The sequence below is a fragment of the Saccopteryx leptura genome, chromosome 4, assembly GCF_036850995.1.
Source record: "Saccopteryx leptura isolate mSacLep1 chromosome 4, mSacLep1_pri_phased_curated, whole genome shotgun sequence".
NCBI classification, from domain to species: Eukaryota; Metazoa; Chordata; class Mammalia; order Chiroptera; family Emballonuridae; genus Saccopteryx; species Saccopteryx leptura.
Genome location: NC_089506.1, coordinates 7663178 through 7690082, shown reverse-complemented (window position 1 = coordinate 7690082; position 26905 = coordinate 7663178). Strand labels below are relative to the sequence as shown.

General features: G+C 47.5%; 1 protein-coding gene across 1 annotated transcript in view; it reads right to left on the bottom strand.

Moving 5' to 3' along the window:
* The window catches only part of NEIL3 (nei like DNA glycosylase 3), a 35290-nt gene extending 10305 nt beyond the window's left edge, over positions 1-24985 (bottom strand). Inside the window, exons 1-5 of the mRNA XM_066383582.1 lie at positions 24830-24985; positions 11278-11408; positions 5276-5410; positions 4758-4971; positions 1733-1807 (exon numbers count right to left, since the gene is read on the bottom strand). Coding sequence (XP_066239679.1) covers positions 1733-1807; positions 4758-4971; positions 5276-5410; positions 11278-11408; positions 24830-24985 — 711 coding nt within the window. The remainder of the gene's footprint in view (positions 1-1732; positions 1808-4757; positions 4972-5275; positions 5411-11277; positions 11409-24829) is intronic.
* Between the last annotated feature and the right edge of the window lie 1920 nt (positions 24986-26905).

Below are 26905 nucleotides of genomic sequence, written 5' to 3'. Positions count from 1 at the left end.
GTTGACCCGACAAAGGGAGTTTTTTGTTTTTAATCTTACAGTCACTAAAAAGGAAAATAAAAATTCAAATGCCATCCCAGCAAAGAATGTTCCATTTTTGTGAAAGTTCTATTTGAAAATACATTTGCTATTCCCTGTCACACTTTTATTTGGCTCACATACATTTAAAGCTCCTACAAGAAGAACATTTTGGGTTTACATCAGCAGTGTGAAAATTTAAGAGCCCAGAAATGTGGTTCATCCAACAGACACTGAAAACTACACAAACAGCTTCCATTAATTTAAGCAATGTATTAAAATATCCAACTTAATCAGGGCAGAAAATGAGTAGTGGTCTATAATTATCTTTCCCTGGAAGAATAAGTAAGCATATATAGTATTAAACTAGCCATAGACACTCAAGGCATATCGGTAAAGAAAGAAGTTCATTAATATTTTAGGGCAACTAATGAACAGTACTTGCCTTTCTGAGCTCAGTAAAAACGAACATTTTAAATACAGAAAATGGACTGTGGAGAAAAAAAGTATTTGTGATACTTTGCTTGAAAGAAAATGTGTTTATTGAACTCTCTACATACATATATATGTAACTATAATGCACAAAATTTATAGGTTAGCAAGTATTATTTCATTCTCAAAGAAGCCTTTGAGTGAGAGAAATACTGTCCCATTTTACAGGTGAAGAAACTAAAGGTAACATTGTCTAAATAATTTCAGCCACACAGACAGTAGTGCCAAAATCTGACCGAACTGAGGTCTGCTTGAAGAAGTCCGGTCTACCCTTCGAGACTTCCTATATTTTACTTTTGCATGTCCAAAAATAGAACAACAGTCCAAGTCAAATGCTAACATAGCTGTTCCCCAACTCAGTATAGAGAATACTTTAATATAATTACAGTGAGACAAGTTTGGACTGACCTATGACCTAAAATTTCAAGATGTTAATTAGGGCCCAAAGAGGGCACTTTCTATTATTGCACTTCTATATTCTTACCACTAGATGGCTACACGCCCCTTGAACATTTTTTGGTATAATCGAAAGGGAAATTATGGACATTTAAAAATATTTTTCGCCCTGGCCGGTTGGCTCAGCGGTAGAGCGTCGGCCTAGCGTGCGGAGGACCCGGGTTCGATTCCCGGCCAGGGCACACAGGAGAAGCGCCCATTTGCTTCTCCACCCCTCCGCCGCGCTTTCCTCTCTGTCTCTCTCTTCCCCTCCCGCAGCCAAGGCTCCATTGGAGCAAAGATGGCCCGGGCGCTGGGGATGGCTCCTCGGCCTCTGCCCCAGGCGCTAGAGTGGCTCTGGTCGCAATATGGCGACGCCCAGGATGGGCAGAGCATCGCCCCCTGGTGGGCAGAGCATCGCCCCCTGGTGGGCAGAGCGCCGCCCCATGGTGGGCGTGCCGGGTGGATCCCGGTCGGGCGCATGCGGGAGTCTGTCTGACTGTCTCTCCCTGTTTCCAGCTTCAGAAAAATGAAAAAAAAAAAAAATATATATATTTTTAAATTTTAATTTATTTTGTTGACATGGTTTCAAGGGTCCCACTCAGTAGAACACCCTCCACGCACCACATCGCCCCCCATGCCCCATGCAAAGTCTCCTTCCACCCCCATTCCCTCTCCTGTCCCCTGCCCCCTACCTCCACCCCCCCCTTTTCCCTCTGGCTACGATTGTGGCTAATCCCTTCACCTTCTTTGCCATTTTACATAACTGAAAAATATTGGCTCTTACCCTGTAAAAGAGAATGCTGAAATCACGTGTCACTTTCACAAGCTGATGGGTGTGTGCGTCTGTTAGCTGACAAACCTTAAAATAGAAAAACGACCGAGGACAGTTCCATAAATTGTCCACTCTAGGAAAATATACCTGCCAGTCCTCAGAGAACTGGAAATAAACTAAAAATACAAACATATCTTCTAGCACTCTCTCTCTCATCTATCTGTTTAGTGGCATTAACAGTGGTTTTATTTTTAAGTGATTGTACAACAAATTTTAAGAAAACCTATTTATAAATTTTAATACTACATTCAGGTATTTATTGAAAGTCTCTTCGGTATAAGACATCTTCATAGTCTCAGCACTAATGACCAGCCACCTTAAAAAGTCTTGCCAGGTTTACAAAATAAAAGAGAAAAGACAAATAAGGAAAACAGAAAGGAGGAGGAAAAAACAGGCATGGGAGTGGATGGCCATCAAGATCACTGTCAAACTTGAGAAAGATATGAATTTATATGCGGACATGCATTGACATCGAAGCGCCTGTTGACACGTGGAAGACACCGGAAAGAGACCGTCCTGAAGAGCTTCTGGTGACGCAGCCTGGCACCCGTGCGCGTGACCCGCGCAGAATCCACCAGCACTTGGCACATGAAGTTTCAAAGGTAATTTCAGAAGAAATTCTGTCTGATGACTCATCTCTGTGGTACGTCCATGAATAGACCTATTTCTCCATACAACAGAAACTAACTTATCCATGACTGTGAAATCTCAAGTCATCTGTTCAACAAAATCATACTAATGGTATTACGTAGATACCTGCTCAATCATTTACTTAAAGTTTAAATCTTACACACTTCTAAAACTCATTTTTTTCTTACTGTATCTTTTTTTTTTTTTTTTTTTTTTTGGTATTTTTCTGAAGCTGGAAATGGGGAGGCAGTCAGACAGACTCTCACACCCGGCACGCCCACCAGGGGATGATGCTCTGCCCCTCCGGGGTGTCGCTCTGTCGCGACCAGAGCCACTCTAGCGCCTGGGGCAGAGGCCAAGGAGCCATCCCCAGCACCCGGCCATCTTTGCTCCAATGGAGCCTCGGCTGCGGGAGGGGAAGAGAGAGACAGAGAGGAAGGAGAGGGGGAGGGGTGGAGAAGCAGATGGGCGCCTCTCCTGTGTGCCCTGGCCGGGAATCGAACCCGGGACTTCCACACGCCAGGCCGATGCTCTACCGCTGAGCCAACCGGCCAGGGCCTACTGTATCTTATATACTATATTCAGTAACACCTTGAAGTGTTTAACTACTTTTTCTTTTTCTTTCTGTCCCTAGGTGAGAGGAGGGGAGATAGTGAGGCAGACTCCCACAGGCGCCCTGACCGGGATCCACCCACCCGGCAACCCCGTCTGGGACTGATGCTCCAGTAACAACCTATTTTTTTAGTCCTGAGGCTGATGCTCTCGGATCAACTGAGCTGTCCTCAGCATCCGGGGCCACTCTCAAACCAGTTGAGCCACTGGCTGTGGGAGGGCCAGAGGGAGAAAAGGGGGAGAGAGTAGGAAAGAGAAGCAGATGGTCACTTCTCCTGTGTGCCCTGATCAGGGAATCGAACCTGGGATGTCCATATGCTGGGCTGACAGTCCACGGAGCCACCAGCCAGGGCCCACTTTTTCTATAATTATACATGTGCTCTTAGGGGGCTAACAGTTAAGCTTCAGAAATGTCATTAATTTTTAAACCCTCAGACATTATGGACAAATAAATGATCTTTTACTAAACAAACAGCTGGCTGGATATACAGATAAAAAGTAAATAATCCGTTTACCATAGATAATAATGATTCTTTAGGTAACAACACTCTGTGTTCTTCGTTTTTCTTCTTCATCCAGAGAGATCTAGATGAACTGTTAAAATCCTGTTTCATTCTTCTCACACGACAGAAATTTGACTAGTCTGTTTCAAGGGTCTAAAAGCAGCATCTAATATAGAACTATCATTAACTGATTCTTTTTAAAACTTACTTCCTACTGATTTGGCTTTTATGAAAACTGTCCAGGAAATAATTACACAAAATGAAAAGGTATCTTTGGATTCATGTTAAAAATATAACTTAGTCATAGATTATTTGAGTCTGGATAAAATTCCTACTGGAGATTGTTTTTTCTCTGGAAACTAAAATATATTGTATATGTATCCCTCCCCCTGGCTTACATCCTAACCTCTCCGATCATCTCACAACTTCGTCCCGTTAACACCATTCTCTTTTCTCCAGCTTTAACCTCTTCCTCTCTACCAGTGTTTTTCTCTCAACATGTAAATAAGTTCACATCTCCCAGCTGAAGAACAAGAAAAGAACCAACAAAACCCAGTCCTTGTGCTCACATCTTCCTCTCTAAGTCTAGCATCTCCCCCTTCACTCCAAACTAAGCTCTTTTAATAAGTACACCAACTTTTGTTTCTAGTTCTTCCCGAGTCCCTCCTTCCTCGGTCCCTGTACCTGGCTTGCATCCTTATCACTCTGCTGAAAGCGCACTTCCTAATCAACAGGAGTCACGAGAGTGTGTTGCGTGTGAATTCAATATGCCAGATACAGAAAGGAGGCTGTGAGCTGATGTCGGTCACACCCTCAACAAGTACCTCTTCCATGCCGACCACCTGCCAGACACTGTGTTCCACGTGCTCGGTTACATCAGTGAAAGAGACACACCTTCCTCCTAAGAAACTACATTCTCACAGGGGAAATAGGTTTTAGACATTAGGTATAACATGTAGCTGATGAGCTGCTGTTTGGAAGTGATCCATGGTAGGAAGAAAAGAAAAAAACAAAGCAAGCTATGGACGACTGGGGGCAAGAATGGGGAGGAGGGGATACAGCAGCAATCTCAAACCGCAGGGCCAGGGTGGGTCTCGCTGAGGGGCTGACATGAGCCAAGAGCCCTGAGGTCTGTCTGGGGAGAAGGTTACTACAGTACAGGTCTAAGTGTCCCATGTTGGGCCCTTAACAGTATTTAAAAATATAGACGTCATTTAAAAAACACAACCTACTTGAACAGCTGGGTGGAGGCCGCTGTCAAAGAGAGCCTCGTTTCTGATGATGTTGCCCACCCCGGGCAACACTCTCTGGTCCATTAACACGTCGCAGAGCATCCGCCCCGCCTGCCTCTTCACCTCCCTCTCCGCTCTTGAGAAACTGAACTTCAGTGAACACACATCTAATTCTTCCATCATTCTTATTCTCTGTCGGCTTTCTGTTGAGTCCCTAATGGGCAGGAACATAAGACACATTCGTCATGAGCCTGGTTACAACTTCACAAAGTGTCGTTTACACTGAGCGTTGATGGAAATACAAAGCCTTTCAATTTAATCAGGGTCTAAGCTCTATAACCAAACAGTGAAGACCTTAACAAACCATGTGACTGGACGCCTCTTTCAAATGAGGCTTTATCAGTTATCAAACCAATTCTTTCCAATTTCATTTACTGATTTCCTCCTGTCACACACCCCAACTGGAGCTCCGACCCTTCGGAGTTTTGTAGCTGAAGGCCTTTTGATTTATTTCTCACCTGAGTTCCACCGATGAGTCGAAGAAACAAATCAGATCTTGGCGGAGCTGCACTTCCAACACGGGCGAAACTCTGCTTTTACCTTTATGCTCCAGTGGATTAATCCGGATGGAGCCTTTCATTCCGAAATGAATCCTGAAACAAAGCCAAAGCCGTTCTTGAGCGGAGAAAGTGTACCACGCCTCGTCACTTCAGCTCCCTCCTTTCATTTTGGGGGGTGATAAGCGACCAGACGTTAGGCAGGACGGGCGCTTTGAAAGGGCAAACGACGCGGCAGATATTAACACAGTCTTCCGGTATGGCTTTGTACCTGCTAACACCAGGAGACGTGACGATCAGTTTTTCAATCCACAGACAAAACAAAGTCTCAAAGAAAGAGGAAGGCCCCGAAAGAAGCCCAAGAACCCAGAACCAGCTCGCCCCTGCTGTCGGATAGGACATCCTTTATTCATGGAACAGGGCAGCTTCTCTGACGTTCCCCCCAGAACCAAAGGCTGGGACAGGATGAGGCCGAGGCTAAGCTGCCCTCCAGTCTGCGAGTTTATACGTTCTACAAAGCCGCCCACATTCCAAGTCCCTCCTTCTCGCCACAACGGGTTGGGAATGCTTACCCACTCTGAAATGGCATCTGCAGGTCTGAGACACTTTTACCTGTTTTCATCCCCTCTGCTTTGGGACACACAATAAAATGCTGTTTTGCAAAAATCATTCCGTAAAAAAAAATTAAGTAAAAGAAACAAGACAAGTCAGAACGATATCGTCCTCAATTCTTCTAGTTTTCTCCTACGGCTCACTTGAAAGCCGCAATGTGGCAATGAAAAATTCATCGCCTTTCAGTTTTTATAGGATTGATTAGCACGTCCAGTAACAAAGAAAAAGGAAACAACAACAACAACAAAAAACCAGGAAAGTGGTTCTGGGAGACCTCTGATAATGAAGATCAAACGTGAGTCTCGAGATGAAACACCGCGCCCCGCCTCTCAAACCCTTCTCCTCGTGGCTGCGTGGAGTTCATACCTACGGCTTTTTTTTGGCAGCAAACGTTACTGCTCTGCGCTTCTCATTCCAAAGCGCTGTGTTATAGGATTGTACAAGGTTAACCAGCCTAACTTTAAAAATGTGGGTTTTAAACTCTCTGTGGCCAACGATCACTCAGGAACGCATTTGCACCTGCCCAGAGTTCTTGACGGGGAAGACGAGTGCCCGAGCGTCCTCTATAATTTAGTGTGTGGAGGCCCAACCCGGCGAGAGGGGCACACCGTCCTGCCCAGGGGCCAGCGCATCTAAAGCCTCTTCCGCTGCAGGCTCATAAAGTGAATTGTAAATCACTCTCTGTAATGAAACTGCACCCACATTAAAAAAAAACAACAACAACCCTCAAAGGTTAAGACCCAATTCAAACGCAGGAGTAGCGCCAGTAAGAACCCCGAATCTCATCAGTATGCCTCTTTAGGTCTTCGAGCCAATGTAGGGGAAAATACACGTAGCATAACCGTTTTTATTATTCGGTATTTATTAAATAGCTACATGTTGTGATCCCTGAGCCCCAAAAAACCAACAAATTTGGCGTGTTTGTTGTTAAGTACCCTTTAGCGTAAACTGAGAAAAAGCTGATACCACGAGAAATCCCGAGGCACAGGGAGCCGCTGGGCAGCCGGAGCAGCGGCCGCACTGGGTCTTACAGAGCAGGACACTGGCTCGTGCTCCATCCACACTGGAGAGCTCCACCTGCTTCTCGAGGTCCCTCGTTAGGGTAACCTAGTGCAGGACAGCTCTATCAGAACCTCACTCCTATCTGCTTGCTCCTCTCCAGCTTCCCCGGCGCCGCAGCCCAAGTGGCACCGGAGAGGGATCATCCACATGGAGTCTGCCCGACCACGGTGAGTGTGAGGCCCAGTCTGCAGGGGTCTCTGTCCCCTCCCGAGGCCCCGTAGGTTCAGGAATGGAACCCTGAGTCACACTGGGCCCATTGGTATCCAAGCTGGGTTCATCTGAGCTCTCCTGATGAACTTACAGATGGGGGACACAGAGAGATTGCTTCTTCTTCATCCTGGGAGATCTAACGTGGGAGCTGGCGATGGAAATGTTCCCCGCTGTGGACCCGAGCGGCCGCGAGAGGCCTGTCCACAGTGAGGAAGACCGTGGCAGATGTCCACAGTGAGGAAGACCGTGGCAGATGTCAACAGTGAGGAAGACCGTGGCAGATGTCAACAGTGGGGAAGACCGTGGCAGATGTCAACAGTGGGGAAGACCGTGGCAGATGTCAACAGGGCCCGGAGTCCAGGATCGGAGTCCTTGCGGCGTGAAGTCTGCTCCAAACTCTCCCCGAAGCCTGCCTGGGTCATCTGCAGGGGACCTACGGCACCCCAAATGCTGGTCACAAGTAATGACCGAACTTCTCTGAGCTGGGTCTCTGTCCCTGGCAACCTCAGCTCTCATATAAAACTTATGTCCAAACTAAAAACTGAAGTGATATTAAGAAACTCCCTCTAGTCGGAAATAACTTCCTAAAGCAAATCAATAAATCATATCATGATTTGACATTTGTATACAATGCAAAATAATCACCACCATAAGTTAGTTAACGTCCCTTACCTTACATATGTTACAGAAAGAAGTTGTTTCCCTGTGATGAGAACTTTTCTGACCTACTCACTTAGCAACTTGCAACTACGCAACGCAGCATGCCTAACTATGGTCGCCAGGTTGTACATTCCACCCCTGGGACTTCTTTATTTTATAACTGGAAGTTTGTACCTTTTGATAATAGCCAGCTTCCCTAACTGCAAGTGACAGAGACCCAACTCAAAAAAAAATTTACACAGTAAGGAATATTGAGTAGCTCATGGATCCCTCGGGAGGGTTGAAGAATACAACCACGGGGAAGACAGGGCTGTCGCGGGATTTCAGGAACAGTCGCAATAAGGGACTAAAATGCCCTGGGGTTCTCTCTGCTTCATGTGGGCTGGTTTTATTCCAGCCCTCACACAGCCTTCCCTGACAAGCCCAGTATCCTGGCCACCTCCCAGTTCCAGGGCTCACACCCCCAGCTTCCTACCTCGGAGAGAGCCCGACCCTGCTCAGAGCCAGATCGGAAGGTCTCAGGGAAATCTCAGACTGTTCCAATGGACTGTGGTTGAGAGAGGAGGTTAGTAAGACTAGGTTAAATTCAACTGGAACCCTGTGGTTACTATAGCCAAACAATCAGTTTCCAGAACAGATAATGTCCCCAAAAGATAAGCAGGCATGTTGGGCAGACTACAGCAAGTAATTTTACTAATGTAAAATACAGAATTTAGTTGCAATCTTTATTCAGTTAGAATTCTTTCTTGTCTAACACGCTACGTGACATTACAAAAACTATGTCTAAATAGTAAAACGCTATTGCAAGCAACATCTGATGGATTCCGTGAAGGCCTTTTAGCACACTAAAGAGAACTGTCGCATTCTCTCTTGTACTTCTGTCTAGAGGATCATGTCACTTAAACCACAATAAATTACAAAACCAATCATGTGTAAGACTTCTCTAAAATGGCAAAACGCCTGTAAAATATTTTAGATATTGTTTCTGAGTAGGCACGATAATGGCAAACAATCAGAGTTGCAGACATCGCAAACAGGAAACGGCAGTGAGTGTTTTTGGAAAAACAGTCATTAAAAAAGTATATCTTTTAAATAGGAGTGCAAGATGTAACAGCTGCGCCCATGTTGACTGCAAACAGCAGCAAGTAGGGTGGGTGTGTCCGGGTGAACAGACTTACAGAGACGTACGCACGCCTCACACCAGCACTATATTCATCCACAGGTCAGAGAGATTACCCTTGGGAGTGGGCTGGTGCATATGTATAACTATTCCTGTTTGTCCTCTATTTCTGGTTTGCTCCCATGACCATTTGTTACATAAGAAACAAAGAAAAATTATTTTGCTTGTTATAGATGAAGAGCTTCTGCAAAGTGTTCAGAGGCATTGGTACTGATCACACACACAGCTGCTCACCTGAAACAAGTGTGCATCGGATAACTTGTGGTGTTCTGTGGTGCTGTTTGTTACAAGCCCTCCAGCAGCATGATACAAGTTAGAGAGATCGCCACTCTGATTCGTATCTCTCTGAAGTGCGGCTACTGAGGTGACAGTCCCTTACAGAGGGCTGTGCCCATATTCTAGCTTCACAACAGGTGGACCCCAGGAAGATTCACGGCCTGCCCTGTAACAAGCACCCAAATCCAGGGCCAAGGTTACTCGTGCAAGGCTGCGCCTTCAGGGAAAACGGTAAGCCACCGTTCAGCACTTCCCGGCTAGAAGCTCTCTGAATTGCAGGCCAGCCCGGCAGGTAGAAGACAGAGGTCAGACGTGAAGAGTGCATTTCTGTCTCCTGCTCACAGACCTGCAGACTCACACGGCGAGCACATTCCCCTGACGTAATTGTCCATTCTCCTCAAAAGCATGGGGTGGGCGGGCCTTGTTTTCTAACTTCGACTGTGAAAGAGGCTGCAGTTGATCTTAGGATGCGCAGTTCCTCGTCCAACAGCTGACCTGCTGTTGACCTTGACTTGCTGTATCAGACAGTCGTGCAGGCCGCAGGGAACAGAGAGGAGGCAGCCGCTGCACCTGTCCCCAGCGTATCCCGGGACACGCCCTCACCAGGGAGGGTGCCAGGCGTTTAGTTTGAAGAGGCGATTGCCCTTGTTGCTTCCTGACAGTCCTGCCCTGATGAATGACTCCCCCCCTTATCAGTCTGGTGGGGAACCCATGATAAAATCCTGCCTCTCAACTCCCCCAGAAATAAATCTGCCCCTAACACCAGGGACTCGGTAACGTATCAAAGTTCTCCACTGTTCCCGCGTGGATTCCACTGTGTCCTACTCTGCCCAGAGCCGCGAGTTCGCAGGTGCTGCCACCCCCAATCAGGCAGCCTGCTCTGGAGCAGCTCCCCGGACTGAGACACGTGTGCTGATGCCACCAACGCCCCCTGGAAAGTGACACTGTTGTCCAAGGGCAGCAGCTGCTGACAATGACGAACACCTCCAAGGACGACAGTGACACAAACGCTGAAGTCCTCTAAATGTGCGGCAATGAGACGCAGTAAGTGACAGGCATATCATCTCTGGTTATCTTATAATGCAGTCCCACGTCCTCTCTCTGTGACCATTATTCACCTTCTGAGAGAGGCGTGGGGTCCAGCCATAGGACTCTGAAGAAGAGAGAAACTGTTAACTGCCTTAAAGGAACATTGCAAGCATTCAAGGAAGCCGTGTCGGTCTTTACACTTCGCAGTAGCTGAGGCTAGACTCGGAGAAGACCGAGATGTGACAGGCGTCTTCATCCATGAACGGTGGGCCTTCTCCATCGTCCTGCGAAAATGAGCAGGTGACCCTGCTCTGGCAATGACATACACACCAACATTTTTGTCATTAGGTCCTAGATTGCATGGCCTTCTTGGCCAACAAATTAGCAGAGCACGTCCATAAGCACCGTGGACCAATGGGGAGCCAGTGACTTCTGTGGAGTTTTCAAATTCTATACATGAGTTTCCAACTCCGCCCAAGGCTTCCGGGAAAGCAAGAAGTCAGAAAAATATAAAAACTTAGAGATACATTTAAAAACCAAGCTAGGAGAGATCATCAATATTGAGAAATTGATGTCGCTCGTGCAATAAACGGTGGGTGGAAATGGGGGGGGGGCAGAGCCGAGGAGGGCGCTTGGGGAGGGGCGCAGCCGAGCTGCGCTGAGCTCCGATCTCTGGGGGAACCCTTCAAGCCCATCCGTTTTTTAGAAAGAGACATAAATTGACTAACCCTCCAAGTAATGATGACATCACAATTTATCCTTCTTCTGCTTATTGCCTTCCGTGATAGCATCTCAACCTCTTACATTAGAGCGCTCTTAAAAATGGGAGTACTTTCCACATGATTAAATGTGACACCTGGCAAACTGCGAGAAAGGCGTTCTTCTGCTCATCTTTACACGCGGCGATAAGACGCAGCGGACAGGTTTATCTTACCGTAAAGCGTGCAGCCCGAAGTACAGGAAGAGCTCCTTCCCCAGCGTCTCCACGCCGCTGAACACCTGTCCGTTCAACAGTCTGGCGGAAGGCCGGCCGGGGCCTTCGCCGGTGTCCCGCGCGGCAGCCTGCTGGGAAATAGACACACCAGTCAACACTCACCCACACTCTCAGCAAGACGCTGGGCGACTTCCAAGTGCAGCTCTATTCCTTTCTGTCCAGGGGTGCCCCACGGGGGACAGTGATCTCCCCCAGGTCAATGGACTCAGCCGGGCATATCCGTTCTGTCGAATTACTATGCAGTCATTTTTTAAAAAGCCAAAACATTCAGTGAAAAAAAAGGTAACCAGGGCATGATCAGAATGAGCTCCTTCCAGGACCACATAGCTCTGCATTTACCATATTTTTCGCTCCATAAGATGCACATTTTTCCCCCCAAAAGTGGAAGGTAAATTGCCCGTGTGTCTTATGGAGCAAAAAATATGGTATTTTATTAAATATTTTAATACACGATTTGGTTCAGAATATTTTTTTTCTTATTTTCCTCCTGAAAACCCTAGGTGTATCTTATGGTCAGGTGCATCTTATAGAGCAAAAAATACGGTATAAAAAGGACACATAGAAAAACAATGTGATGGCCTTAAAACTAACGGCAAACAGTCTTCCATTTTCAGAAGGACAGCCAGGTTTCCTGGAACAACACTCGGATCAAAGCAGCTGAAAATGGCAGACACACTGTGGTAACAAACTGTTCTGACCTGCAATGGTGAACGTGTGAGCCCGAAAGAAATAAGAAGAAGTCGCCCACAAGTTCAAAGTGGGACAGAATGCCCAGGGGAAGCAGCACCCGGCAGCCAGTGCCCCTCAGAGAGGCCCTGACCGACCTAAGGCATGAGAGCTTCAGATTTCTGGTCTGCTGGGGTGCAGGACAAAGGCCGGGCCCCTGGGTGGAGGACCCTAACATGAGGCCCGCTCCTCTTGCCCTCCCCAACAATGTGAATAATAAAAGAAAATGAAACCCAGCACCACTCCCCTCTGCCCTCATCACAGTGACCCCAAAGCACACATTGTTAGGATCCTAATCCATGCCCTGAGCTCTGTAAAGAAGGCCACAGACATTAGGAGCATCCGGCACGCATCCTTCCATGGGTGATGGGCAGGGATGGGCTGGCTTTAGAATCTGCTAAGGTTCTTCTCCTCACGCTGAGTACTGTGTACATGGGTGTTATTTTTTAGTCGAGATATATTTTGTAAATAGAAATGTAATAAAAAATTTTAAATGATTATAAATGCATAATTATTATATTAGACGCAACAGATAAGAGCCACACATATTTCCAACTTATCTCAGAGGGATCAAAGGATTCTCAGGAGGTCCAGGGTGCAATCTTGGTGGGGGTGTCAGGAGGGTGACTGTCAAGCAGTTTCAGATACAGTCCAGGAGCAAATCACAGCTTTCCCTCCATATACGGCAGGATGATACTATTCAGTGATGCTCAACCTTGTGGTTTAGACACCTGCCATAACTAAGTACTCAGGATAATGTATCCACTCTATATTCTTTAGCTTACTAAGTTGGCACTTGTTTAAAAACAACAACAACACACACAACCATAATATTCAGTTCAAAAGGAGAAAGGGATAACCCTCAAATATTCATGTGTTAAAGCCCTAATCCCCATGTAACTGTCTTTGAAACAGAGCCCTGAAGAGGTAATTAAGGTTTAATGAGGTCATAGGTGGGGCCCTGATCCAACACGATTAGTGTCCTTTTAAGAAGAGACACCAGAGAGCTATCTTCCTCCTGTATGCTCCGAGGAAAGTCCATGAGCAAAGAAAGTGGACTTCTGCAAACCAGGAAGAGAGCTCTCACCAGAAACCCAATGGGCTGAAACTGTGACCCTGGACTTCTAGCTTCCAGAACCGTGAGAAAATGAATGTGTGGTTAAGTCCCCCAGTCTTTGGTCTTTTGTTATGGGAACCCATGCAGACGAAGACAAAAAGTAAACACTGTTCTGCCACTAAGTCCATTGACAGTTGTAACGGTGCCAGTCAGTGCTAGAACTTCCCGACGGCCCGAAGTTCAGGCTGGCAGGCTTGTGTCCCTCCTTCCCATCCGCAGAGCTGGGGAGCCCTTCACAGGCTCACAGTGACCAGTGACCAAACGGGCAGGAGAGCCTACAAGCGGCAGCCCTCCTGAGCTTCACACACAACACAAAGAGCAGGGGGAGACGCCAGCATCAGGAGCTGTGGACGCCCCACGCCGTCTGGATACCTGCCTCCGACTTCTCTCACCCTCCCTGGGTGAGAGGGCCTCTCGCTGATTGTCATGCCCTGGCTTAGCTTAGCTGAGTCCTCAGTGAGGGGACAGGGAAGGGGGTGACGGTGGCCTTGTTTTCATAAAGGAACCTGTCAGAGCCCTGAATTGAGAAGCACCAAGCATCCTGATGTTTTCTTGCCTAAGAAAAGAGTTCACCCTGCCACCTACATACACTTGGGGCCAAGTGCAGATTAAGAGAGGAAGTGTCAATGTGGGTTTCCATGACAACCAACTAGTTGGTAAAAAGTTCCTACAAACTAGCCAGGACATTTCTAAAATGATATACAGAGCAGGTATTGATCTGCTGTAAATCAACTTTGCTTCAACATAGGTTAGCTTTTATATTTTTAGGAGCTCAAATATAAGGTTTTTGTGACATTTTAAACCTTCATTTCTGAATTAGTGGCTCAATGCCTGTTCCCCACCACTCCGATGTCAACAGCCTCTTCTCTCCCGGGAGCTACTGTTCCTATCCTCTGACATCCTCGGGCTTCTGTTGGGGTCCCCAGCTCCCACTCCATACACACAGCCCCAGACGTCAACGCTGCTGTCTCTGCTTCTCTGTTGGGCGGCTATTTGCTACCACGGTCATTCCAGTGGCTCTTAAACTCCCCTAAAATGTTAAATTTCCCAAGTTAAATCTAAAACTCAACCGCCTCCCAGGATGCTGGGACAGGCCGCCGTGTGCAGTCTGCCCCACAGCTCCATGCCCTCCTGCACCTGGGACAGTCCCTTCCCGGGCGACAGAGAGCCCTCCGGGCCTGCGCCGGGCTGACCGCCTGGCGGGCGGGGTATCTCCCTGTTCCAGGCTTGACATCTATTCCTGCCTCCTGTCTAAGCACCTCCTTGTCAATAGTCCCCGGGGGAGGGAGCGGGGTCCTCCAATCGCAGCATGAAGCGGGGCACGTGCAGTCACGGTGCCCGCGTCACTGCGGGTCGGAACCCTGGGGATCTCCGCCTCGCCGGGGCCGGGGCCTGTGCACGCGCGCTCCTTCCGCTGTAAGTGAACACTCTCCCACGTGACCCTGGTGCTGAACACTCTCCCACGTGACCCTGGTGCTGAACACTCTCCCACGTGACCCTGGTGCTGAACACTCTCCCACGTGACCCTGGTGCTGAACACTCGCTCACGTGACCCTGGTGCTGAACACTCTCCCACGTGACCCTGGTGCTGAACACTCTCCCACGTGACCCTGGTGCTGAACACTCTCCCACATGACCCTGGTGCGCGTGTGGTCTCTCCTCAGCACCGTGACATGAGCTCCGGCTTCTTCCAGGGCCACTTACCTGCCTTTCCTTTCACCCGTGTTATGCCATTTAACACTCACGTCACACTCCGTGATCTGGGGCACAGCCTGACCGCCCAGGGAACAGAGACACGCAGGACCCGATGGGCCAGTTTAGAACCTCTGCCGGCAGCTGCGGCTCACGGGTTCTCTCTGCGGCGCTCCAGCCCGTCACCGGCTGTGCTGCCGCGGGAAACCGAAACCACGTGGCAGCTGCTTCCCCGCGCCCCTTCCCTGCTCCCTGCCCCAGCCCGCCTTCCCTCTACTTAACCCTGACGTTCCTTACACGGGCTCCTGGCCACGGGACAGACAAGGTAACCTCGCGAGAGATGGTGCTGTCACAACACCTAGCAAGACGGAAACCGAGTCCCAGTTGTCCCACGTGAAGTCTGCTCACATTGCTAAACGAACAGCTTTGACAAGAACTTACACCGTTTAGTGGAAAACTCTCACCATCAGCAGCGACTGTTGTTCACGCCATTCACTTAACTGTGTCTACAACTTGGACATTCTGACGACAAAGGGGCTACGTGCCACCCGGAGAGACGCCCCGCTCTGTTAAAGATGCACCATTCGGCCCTGGCCAGTTGGCTCAGCGGTAGAGCATCGGCCTGGCGTGAGGGAGTCCCGGGTTCGATTCCCGGCCAGGGCACACAGGAGAGGCGCCCATCTGCTTCTCCACCCCTCCCCCTCTCCTTCCTCTCTGTCTCTCTCTTCCCCTCCCGCAGCAGAGGCTCCATTGGAGCAAAGATGGCCCGGGCGCTGGGGATGGCTCTGTGGCCTCTGCCTCAGGCGCTAGAGTGGCTCTGGTCGCAACAGAGCGACGACCCGGAGGGGCAGAGCGTCGCCCCCTGGTGGGCAGAACATCGCCCCCTGGTGGGCGTGCCGGGTGGATCCCGGTCGGGCGCATGCGGGAGTCTGTCTGACTGCCTCCCCGTTTCCAGCTTCGGAAAAATGAAAAAGAAAAAGAAAAAAAAGATGTACCGTTCACAGCTGTCTCATGCACTCGCTCGCTTTAGAAAAGTCTATCGACCTTCCACTATGTCTGAGGCTTTGTGCTAGACCCTGGGGAGGAACCAATGAAAAAACAAACAAAAAACAATGAAAAACCACCTGCCTTCAGGAAGTTTATATTCTTTTCAGGGAGAGAGTAAGCAAGAAAGAGAGTAACAGAACATGAGGTGTTTTAAAAAGAAATGAAGTTGCGAGAGATCAGGATTAGGGGAGGTTGTCGCAGGTTGCCATTTTAAACGGGGCTCGTCGTCATCTCACTGGGAGAACGGCATTTGAGCGAGTCTTGAAGGAGGTGCGAGTGAGCCACGTCTCGGCAAGAGGAAAGGCAACCGGCACACAGGCCCCCACGGCGGAGCGCTCCTGGGGACCGAGGAGCAGCGGGTGAAATCGGCAAGTTATTACAGATCAAGGGCAGGAGTCCAAGAGCTGGCCTAGGGCATGCTGTTACGATGTTGGGGGGACGAAGAGGGGGACCCAGAAAAGGAGACGGAGAAGGCAGCCAGCAAGGTAGGAGCAAAGCCAAGGAGAGGTGTCCGGAAAGCCAGTGGGAAACGCGGCTCAAGCAAGAGACGTGGCGAGTACCACGCGGGCGTAAGAGGAAGGCGGAGACCCGCCGCTGGGTCCGCCATGCGCACGGGTTAGTGACAGGGTTATGGGGACGTGAGAGGAGGCAAAAGCCTGTTTGGAGTGGGCTTAAGAGGCCACAAGGGAAGATGAGTCGCGAGGCAGGGCGAATGTGTGATGCCAGGGACACAGAGACGTGGGGTGACAGGAAGTGGAGTCAAGAGCGCTTCCATTTGTTTTAGGATGGGAAGAGTTTCTACGCTGACAGGAGAGACTCAGTAGAGAGGTAAATGTCAACCCCGCAGGACAGAGGACAGCTGGATCAGTGTCTTTGCCAGGCAAGAAGGGAGGCCCCAGGGCCACGACGGGGACATGATCAGTCCATGCACAGTATCAGGGAGGAAGGCAGATTCCCTGGGAACAGAGGTGGTAGGCAGAGGTGTGGTTGTGCAAATTCTCTTGTGGCTGATTACAGTTTCTCAGTAAAGAAGAAATGAACGTCATCAACTTAAGAGAAAGGTGGCCTTATGACCCTAAATTATCTAAGGTTATATGTAGCATATAACAATATTATTCAGTTTCGCCGGATTCTGACATCGTGTCTCCAGACTCCTCATTCACAGGTAGAGGCCAACGGCCTCACACAAACAGGGTTCTTGGTTCCATCCTGGAGACATCTATGAAAACATGCCATGAAATCTCACCGTATAAAACCACGTCAGGTACCCTTAGTAACTTACTTACATCAGCTAAAAGCTCCTCAGTGCACAGTATTCACCGTAGTGAAAGGAAGGACCCGTTTACATTTGCCTACATAACCTTGCGTTCACTGGAATCGCAACTTTCCCTGATTTTTTATTTTACTCTATTTGTTCTGAAACCCAGATCATTTTGGGGGGAAGTTTCCCCTTCTGTGAGGACTCCTACTCACGGCTCAACAACTGGACTGGACCATTTAAAACTACCCTCTTATCTAAACACCCAAATCTAATTCAGCAGTAATACATCACTGGGTTTTGTTGTAACTGGCTATAGAAACACAACACGTAAGAGTACAATTTATATCAATTTTCTTTTGTGCCACTCATTCTTACATCAATATATGACGCACATTTCAGAAGAGAACAATCGGAAGAAATAGTAAAAACAGGTAGGAGAAAAAAAAAAGGGATTCTTAATGAAAACCTCTACCTTTTCTTGCCCAAATAGTTCAATGTTCTGGGCTCCTAATAACGTCTTTTAGGAAGAAATTCAAACCCAGCTCCTCGTGATTTCTCGCCCGGGTCTCCCCAGGGGCATTTCTGTGTGTCACCGAGTCCAGGAGGACCCACCTCGGGGCTGTGTAGAATGTGCAGTGGAAGCTTGGGCTCCGTTTGGCCGGCACAGCTGAAACGTCCTCTGTATAAACCATGCTGAGGGGTGGGTTAAAAAAAGAAGTTCTTATATCCAGGATTACTCCCTCAAGACATCAAAATGGTCCTGGACCACCATCTATTTGCTCCCTCGAGCGTCAGAGAGTGTAGGAAGCGGAGCAGATCTACCCATGGGAAGGTTGGCCCCTTGGTCAAAGGAAGTCTCCGAGTTTGGCCCTCCCAAGCTTTCTGGTCACCGGACTGTGTGTGAACAAGACACGGCGCAGCGCGTGCCCTTGTAAATAAACTCCGCTGTGCGGAGCAGGATGAATCCGAAAATACAAAGGGCGAGGTACTTAAAATGCATGAGACCATTAAGTCTCTTCGCACAGCTGTCAGTGAAAAATGCAACGTGTTGTCCTGGCTGACAGAGCCTCAAAGGGAACCGAAAATCAAACCCTTCAAGGTGTAATGTGTGTCTTACATATTTTACCGGTGTTTTCCCCTGTTCTCCATAATTAAAAATAACTCGCAGTACGACATCAAAACAGGGAATGCTGAAACAGGCACGAAATTAAAGACTCCACAAGGTCTGCACAGAGATGTTTACGAGCTGATGAAGGTGACTGTTCCCTTCAACACAGATGTGGGCAGGAGGGTAAGAGGAGGAACCGGCCCAGGCTGAGGGAGCGTCTCTCAAACCCACAAGACCAGACACTGTCAGCGTCTGCAGGGCAGCAGAAGCCATTCGGCCACCAATGCAGGGTGACCTTGGCGTGCACAAGGTTTTTAATACTTGATGAGGTGTCTGGGAATTAAAATGAAGTGTTAGTGCAACCTCTTCCTTGCTCACATGGCGGTGTGGCGTTCTCCAGGGACTGGAACTTCCCGCCCGGGCAGCAGGGGAGCTTGGGGCTCTCTCTCTGGCACAAGGTTTGCTCCAGCTCTGCCGCAGTACTCACCCTACTGAGGGATGCTCCGTCTGTGACTTGTTCGTCCCTCCTTTGTCTATAATCTCCCTGGGGACAGGAAGGGTGCTGTTTAAAATTCCCGAGAGCCCCAGGCAATGCCCGGAGGTCAGGGAACATTTTGGGGATTAATCCTGTCCCTCCTCCTCTCCCTCCTCAATCTGAGAATGTATGGCTTTAATGCACAGACCTACTGTCTCCCCTCCCCCCTTCCTGCTCTACCATCCCAAGATTTCTTGGCAGAAAACCTCTCCTCTTCCATCTGTTTTATCTGCTTTGAAAATTATTAACACCCCAGTCTCTTATTTTCTAATTATCTGCCATGAAATGTGGTTTAAATAAATGAGGACCAAATTCTCGTGACTACTATCAAAAGCTAGAGGGAACTAAAACACTATATTTAGCAGAATTTCCCAGAAAGTAAGAAGAACTTTATGGGAAGGTGTAGGAAGGGATTTCAAAAGGGACTGACAGATTTTCAGCAACCCTAGCATGCCCGGGTTTTTCTCCGAGATGTTTACTTGGCATGTACATGATCGCTTTAAAAACATCGATGTGCACCAATACTTCATTCTGGTTTTGGGAGAAATGACACATAAACAGCCTGTAAAGCCAGCAGCCGTGGCCACCATCACAGCAGCCTGGACCATGCAGGTTTGCATTGGATTTGGACAGTCGGTAAAGAAACAACAGAGCTAAGAACTGGTGGACCATCATTTTTAATCCTAGCTTGCACCCGGCGGGCAAGTAAAAACACACATGGGCTCCAAAACCCACTCACATTCAGTGCTCACAAAGCTACTGACTTATCCGAGTTTCCTAGAATCAAAGGTTTCTAGCTCACCAGACTTATTCACCTCTGTTCCCCATCTCCTTCCTTCTCCCTGCACAAACTCTGCACAAACTGGCTTCTCACTCAACACTCCGCCATCTTGGCTGCTTCTCCTGGCCTCCTCCACGTGGCCTTTCTCTGCTCTCTCTCTGCTCTCTCCTCTCTGCTAATCTCAGGAACCAAGAGAGCAAGCTCCCGTTCTGCCCCCATTTTATAGTGTAGAAATCAAAACCTTTAATCCAATATACAAACAAGGAATTCTCTAATACAAAGTCACTTATCTGAGGCATGATGGGATTGCACCACCCCACATCAAAACGGGTGGGAAAGGCTTAATCCCAAAACCAAGCCCCAGGCTACAAGGATTCTGCCTGTCCACAGCCCAAAGAGACACACATTAATATCACCTGGGCAATGGCCTCCACGTGGGCAGCGCCATCTTTAACAAAGTGAGCATAATACATTTTATCCACCCAACACAGCCTTTTATTCAGCTGTCTGTCACGCTGGCACTAGACCCAAGTCATCTGATTCCCATCACACTATCATTTCTAAAATCATCAGCTCTGGATAATATATTCAATACTTGGGACAAAATCAAATTTTCAATTCCTGACTGACCATCTCAAGTGACCTGCTTAAATTTCTGTCTTTTTTTCTTTTAAACTCCATTTTAGGGGGACATTCTGCTCTACCAGTGATGGTTTGCTCCCCTCATTTTGAGAGCTACTGCATATGAAGTAGGCCTGGCTTTTGCATTAAACCTAAGATTTACAAGATATTCACCGGTCCTACTGTAGAAATACCTCTTCGTATAAGCTTCGGCAGCTCAAATTCAAAAAATGATTTCCCATAAACCTGTTGTCTTTGCTATAACTATACACAATAGCCCAAAATGCTTGACTTTCTCGTGTTGACCCTTATAATCTTGTTACTATATGACTTGAACATTTCATCCTTTTTTTTCCGCCTGAAATAGAGACGAAAATCTCTTCTGCCACAATTTTAAGTATGATTGAGAAGGGGTCACCTTCCCATTTTCCAGCGCCTTAATAATAGGAAATCGTCAAAACGACACAGATCTTCAGAGACAGAGCATGACTTACGGCACTGATAACCATTTATCCCGCCTTTCTGGGAGAGAAAAGGAAGATGAACTCTTCCCAGCAGGCTGCGGCTTTCCGTAGATAAATGTTTCAACTCCAGAGCAGTTACATATTTCCCCACAGAGGAAAAGAATGCCATATTTACTTTCATAGTTCCTTTCCCTTTTCTCCTACATTTGTTTTTATTTCCCAATGCAACACTTTTCTTAATCAGAAGTTACTTATCTCCCTATGTAAAGGAACCATCAAAGAGCCTAATTTTAAAATGATCTCTAAGCCCCAACATAGAGGTCTTTAGGCCCATTCATGAAAACCCAGCCTACAATGTTGTAAGGGCAGAAGCCTGGAGCACTTACCTAGAGGCAAATGGCTTTGCGCATCATCTGAGGGCACAAAGGATTACAAACTCTAAGAAGGAAGAGAGTCTTAATCAGATGAATGGGTCTAATGAAAAAGCCTATGCTGGGAGAAAAAGGGAAAAAGACACCAATGACCAGATGTGTCCTTTAGTAGCTAAGAGTTTTAGATGTCTCCTAATCTAACCCTGAGCAAGTAAACCAAGATGTGATTGATCATAAGGCATCTCCAGATAAGGAAGTAACAGAGGGGTTGGAATTCAGAACCGAGAGGATCAGGTGTTCTGTTCTTCCCTTTGTATCTCACTGAACGTGTCAGGGTCAGATTAAAGCTCCCATCGCCTCTGGGAGATCACCTGCCTCAGTTCCCTCATCCATAAGACTGCCCCTTGTCCTTCTTCCATGACTCTACAGAAGGCTACATTGTTATCAATGACCCTGAGTCATTAAGGGGAAACCATTCACAGTAACTGTTTAAGAAGTTAAGCAAATGTATAATGCATGTTCTATAACACTTTAAAACCTCTTTGCATTTAAAGGAATAAATTTCATTTGGCTAGAAAACATATCTCTGTGGAATTAGCTCATTCCTTCATACAATGGCAACAACATAAGCTATTGTTTATTTTTATTTTTTCCATTATGAGGAAGGGGAAGAAAGGAGAAAAACTTATACAATGTGGCTGCCTTATTTCCTTGTGGTAGGCATTTCCATATAACACATATAACAACATACACCTACTCATCAGGACAGATTCCAAACTGAATGTATTTCTTACTCCCTAAGCATTCTGCACTGTGCAAACCTCTGCTCTTCCCCATCCGGTCAAATGTGTATTTAATGCCTCCTCTGCTCATGACACCATGAAGGGCAGGTACACATAAACGAGCAGCTAGCATATTAAATATAGGTATCAAATCTTCAGGAGTGACACTAGTCAGAGGATCATGTTTCAGATGAAATGAATGCTTCTAAATAAACACTGTTTTCAATCCTGTTTTGTGAAATGAGATTGAAAACATATGCAGATTACACACTGATTTCACTAAAATATCGCACCCACCCAACAACTAAAAAGGAAGGATTGAGTCTTCACAGCTTATTAACCAGACACATTCATTTCCATTCCACGATTGCTTCTTACCATAAGGACCCACGAGCTCCAGCAGAGTTGTATGCAATGTGCATGCACTGTGGCACAATTTTCTGCTGACAAGACAGTGGATCAAACTTAGAGAAATGTGCGTACTCGACTAGCAGATGCTGGGGTCCTCTATGGCTACGCTCTCTTCTTCAAAAGCAGCATCAGTTGTCCCAATGAGACAGGCATTAAAGCATGTGCTCTATGAACTTCATACTGGAGCAAAAAGGACAGAGCAAAGACACAGTAATCATGGGGTTTTCTTTTTGTTTGTTTTGTTTATTTTGCTACAACGATTATCTGAAGTTTAAGCCATTTACTGTAAATGCCTAATTAATATTTCTTTAACTCTTCTTTATATTGTTTTCGTGTTGACTGCAATGTAAAGGATATAGCACGCAGTTATGAACTCATTTTTAAATGCCATCTTGTGAAAACTAAAGATTCCAAGCCAGTAGCAGGAATATTTAAATTGCTTTAACTCTCTGATATAAATGCCTGGGCACATAAGAACACTGTCACGTGAGGATCACGGCAGAGGCCTGTGCCAACCCACTGTATTTTGATGAAATTTGCTATGAAACCAACAACCTTCTAAAATACAAAAGACGCCTCACATGTACAAAGTTTATTATTTCTTTAGATCAAAGACCCAGAAAGTGAAGCTATAGCAAAAGAGACTATTAAGTTCATATGATTTTCAAATTCAGTTTCCATATAACTGGTACAAAATACTTTTATAGATCCAGCAGACTCATGCCAATGTTCATCTCTTTATGTCCAGGTATGAAACATTACAGCTTTTAATTTCAGGGGGACTTAGTATTGCTTCCAGGTGATGGTAATAACTGCCCAGCCATCACTGGAGCATTTCTCATATTACTGGGCTTCACTCATTGGTCCATCTGAACATCGGAATGGAAGCTGCTAGAAGAGATTTAGCAGAGCAGGAAAGAGAATCTACTAAATGGATGAAAACTAAAAATGGTGGCAGACACGGACGAAAAACCAAGGTCTCAAGTCTGTAGTTAATAATCAGTACTACTACTGACCAATGTGGTGTTCCTGCCATTGAATTAGCCACTTTCCTACTGAAGCTTCTATAATCCAGAGGAGCTATGGTTAAGAGGATGGGCTCTGGCCTGACCAGGTGGTGGCGCAGTGGATGGAGCATCTGCCTGGGATGCTGAGGACCCAGGTTTGAAACCCAGAGGTCACCAGCTTGAGTGTGGGCTCACCAGCTTGAGAGTGGGGTTTCCGAATTGAGTGTGAGATTATAGACATGACCCCACAGTGCTGGCTTGAGCCCAAAGGTTCCTGGCTTGAACCCTTCTCCCCTGTCAAGGCACATATGAGAAAGCAATCACTAAACAATTAAGGTGCCCCAACTATGATGCTTCTCATTTCTCTCCCTTCCTGTTTGTCCCTCTCTCTCTTTTTCTCTCAATCTTGAAAAAATTATAAATGAGTGTGGGCTCTGAAGTGTGAAAGAAGGGAGATCAAACCCTGGCCAACCCCTTCATTGTCATGTGGCCCCAGGCAACTTATCTAAACTCACCCAGGTGCTGAGTGTCCCCTCCGCCATCACACTTCCCTGACCTTCCCATCACTCCTTACAGGACCAGGTTTCTGTCCTTCAGAGAACTTACCAATTTATATTTTTATGTTCTTATCGAGTGTATGTCTGTGTAGCTTCCCAACTAATGTATAGACTCCACAAGGGGAAGAGTTTGTTTTTTTGTTTCCCTGGGGCCTTTAATATTCAAAATTGTATTGAATGAGTAATTTTTTGGTAAGAATATTTTAATGTCCTTAAGAGACCACTCAATACCCATCTATGTGACACCCTGAAAATATTTTTGAGAAGCACTCTAAGAGTACTAGGTGAAGACTACTTATGGACAGATAGTCAAAATAAATAAAATACAAAGGCAATTGGAAGAAGATGCACAACTTATTATTTTTCCAAGTTTGAGAAAGGTATTTTCTCAGACATAGAACCTCATTTCGTTCCAGTTGTAAGCATCTGCTAATTTCAAAGCAGGCGACTTTTGTTTGCAGGGCCCAAGGCTGTGAGGAAGCTTTGCAGGAGAAGCTGAAGTCCACGCAGTGGCACTGCACGCGTCCCTGAAGCACAATCGTCTATCTATCCACAGGGCTCTGAAGGCATGATCGCTTAATCAGAATGTTTTTTAGCACAAGTTCTAAACTCACCAAATGAACATCAGACCATCTGCAATAAGTGCCTGCGTGGCAAGAAGCTGAGCTCCAATTTACGTTAACAAGAAATGCATTCACTCTCAATGGGACTACAGCTGGGTTGCACCGCGCTTCCATTGGATGGCAACCACAGGTTGAGTGGGAAAGGTCAGTGCTAACTTTTCTAGGCGCCTTTTGGGAAGTCTAAGCTCGTGGTGGTGCACTTAGCAAAGGGAGCATGCGAGGCAAGCGAGTGGTAGGGAAGTTCAGCGAGGTGACCTTGTAGTAACCCCCTCCTGGGCATCTCGGGCAGCCAAGCCCTCAGCTGTTCGCCAGCGCGCAGGCGCGGTAACCAGGGCGACGAGATGACACTTTCCCTGCTGACCCCATAGCAAGCGGTAAGGGCGGCTCACCTGGGGAGGGCCCGCTGCCCCCGAGGCCGCGGGGGGCAGCCCTGTGCCCCGCAGGCTCTGCAGGGCGCTGCCGCGCACGTCCACCACCGCCTGGCCGGGGCGCACGCGCGCCCGGATTTTCTCTCCGTTCAGAGTGCAGCCTGGGCCTTCCACCATCTCCCGAGCCGCCGCCGGGGCCTCTAGAGTCAGGACTCCGACGGGAAAACTGCTGCGCGATGAAACCTCTGCGCGGGCGCTGACTCCGCGGGGAGGAAGTTCAAATCTCCCGCGCGTCCGGCCCCGCCCAGGCCCCGCCCAGGCCGGTCCCCAGTGGCTCAGGCCCCGCCCAGGCCCCGCCCCGCCCAGGCTGGTCCCCAGTGGCTCAGGCCCCGCCCAGTCTCTTTCCAGGTCTCACCCAAAACTTCCCAGGCCCCCGCCCAAACCGCCCACCCTCGCCAAGGCCACGCCCACCCTAGCCCAGGCCACGCCCACACCCTCCATGCCCCGCCTACACCGTCCTTGCCCCCGCCTGATGGCCCCGTTGCTGGTGCTGAAGGCATGCTTGCAGCGCAAGAGCAGTGCCCCCTGCTCAGGCTCGGGGCCAGGGATTATAAACTGGAAAATGTGAGAGCCAGGCGAGCTGGAGCCCAGCCAAGTGGCCTGCACTGTAAGAGCAGAGGCATAGGGGACCTCAGAAGAGTGAACTTTATTCTCTTTGCCCTGGGGTTTTTGCCCTTGTCCTTGAGCTACTCAGCACATGCACATTTTGTGACCTCGTCCTCTTAAGCTGGTCCTAAAATCCAAGGTTGTGTAGTCTCGCAGGCCGCTGGTTTTTGTATACCCTGTTGGGAGGGGGGAGAGAAGACTCAGGAGGGACTTTAGGACAAGCAACTTTTATTGTTTCTCCTATAGCTTTAGCATGTCTTAAAGAAGGTAGCTTTATATATAGCAACTATATTTTAGTGTCTATATTAAAAACCCCTTCAATCCAGCTAAGCGAGCCCAACTCAAATTCATGGTATTCGAAATTGCTTTGTAAAACAAACGACTGTATATAAATTTGAAAGCAATGCATAACTTTTCAAATTTTCACAAAGATACGTACATATAAATCTATAAAGCTAGTGACTCCATACAACTTTGTAAATAATGAAAACTCTATTCCTTTCTGAAAAGCAATGTGTAGCACATTAAAACAGAGTGCTAATTTATAAGTGATTTAATGAGCGTATCACAGTGCTTTAGGTAAACCAGAAGAGACTTGAATTAGAATAGATAGGTAAAGGCTTGAATTCAAAAATTTGAAAAGTATTAAATCTTTCTTTCTGTGGCAAGAGGTTAGTCGTTACAAGTTAGCTGGGTCAGGTCCAGGATTCTTTGTACATTATTTCTTTGTTTAATGGTTGTTTACTCTTCTGGGTCAAGATACTAAATAATCAAAAAGCACTCCTTCTCCTACAACTCCAATGCAGTCATACTCTCTGGGCTTTGACAGAAAAAGCCCTCTATATCTTATCCACTTCTAGTTTTTCATTACATTTTGCTACCTGACAAATCATCTCATTTGCTATTTCTAAGTTTCTGCAGGTCGGGAATTTGGCAGTTGTCTGGCCAAGTTGCAGTCATTGAAAGGCTTGACCGTAGCTACAAGATCCACTTGTAAGACAGCTCACCTGCCTGACCAGGCGGTGGCGCAGTGGAGAGAGCCTCGGACTGGGATGCAGAGGACCCAGGTTCAAGACCCCGAGGTCGCCAGCTTAAGCGCGGGCTCATCTGGTTTGAGCAAAAGCCCACCAGCTTGAACCCAAGGTCGCTGGCTCCAGCAAGGGGTTCCTCGGTCTGCTGAAGGCCCGTGGTCAAGGCACATATGAGAAAGCAATCAATGAACAACTAAGGTGTTGCAACGCGCAATGAAAAACTAATGATTGATGCTTCTCATCTCTCTCCATTCCTGTCTGTCAGTCCCTGTCTATACCTCTCTCTGACTCACTCTCTGTCTCTGTAAAAAAAAAAAAAAAAAAGACAGCTCACCTGCTCACCTGTTGGCAGGAGGCCTTGGTTCATCAGTCGCCTGTAGGGTTGCTGGGCTGTTGTCAT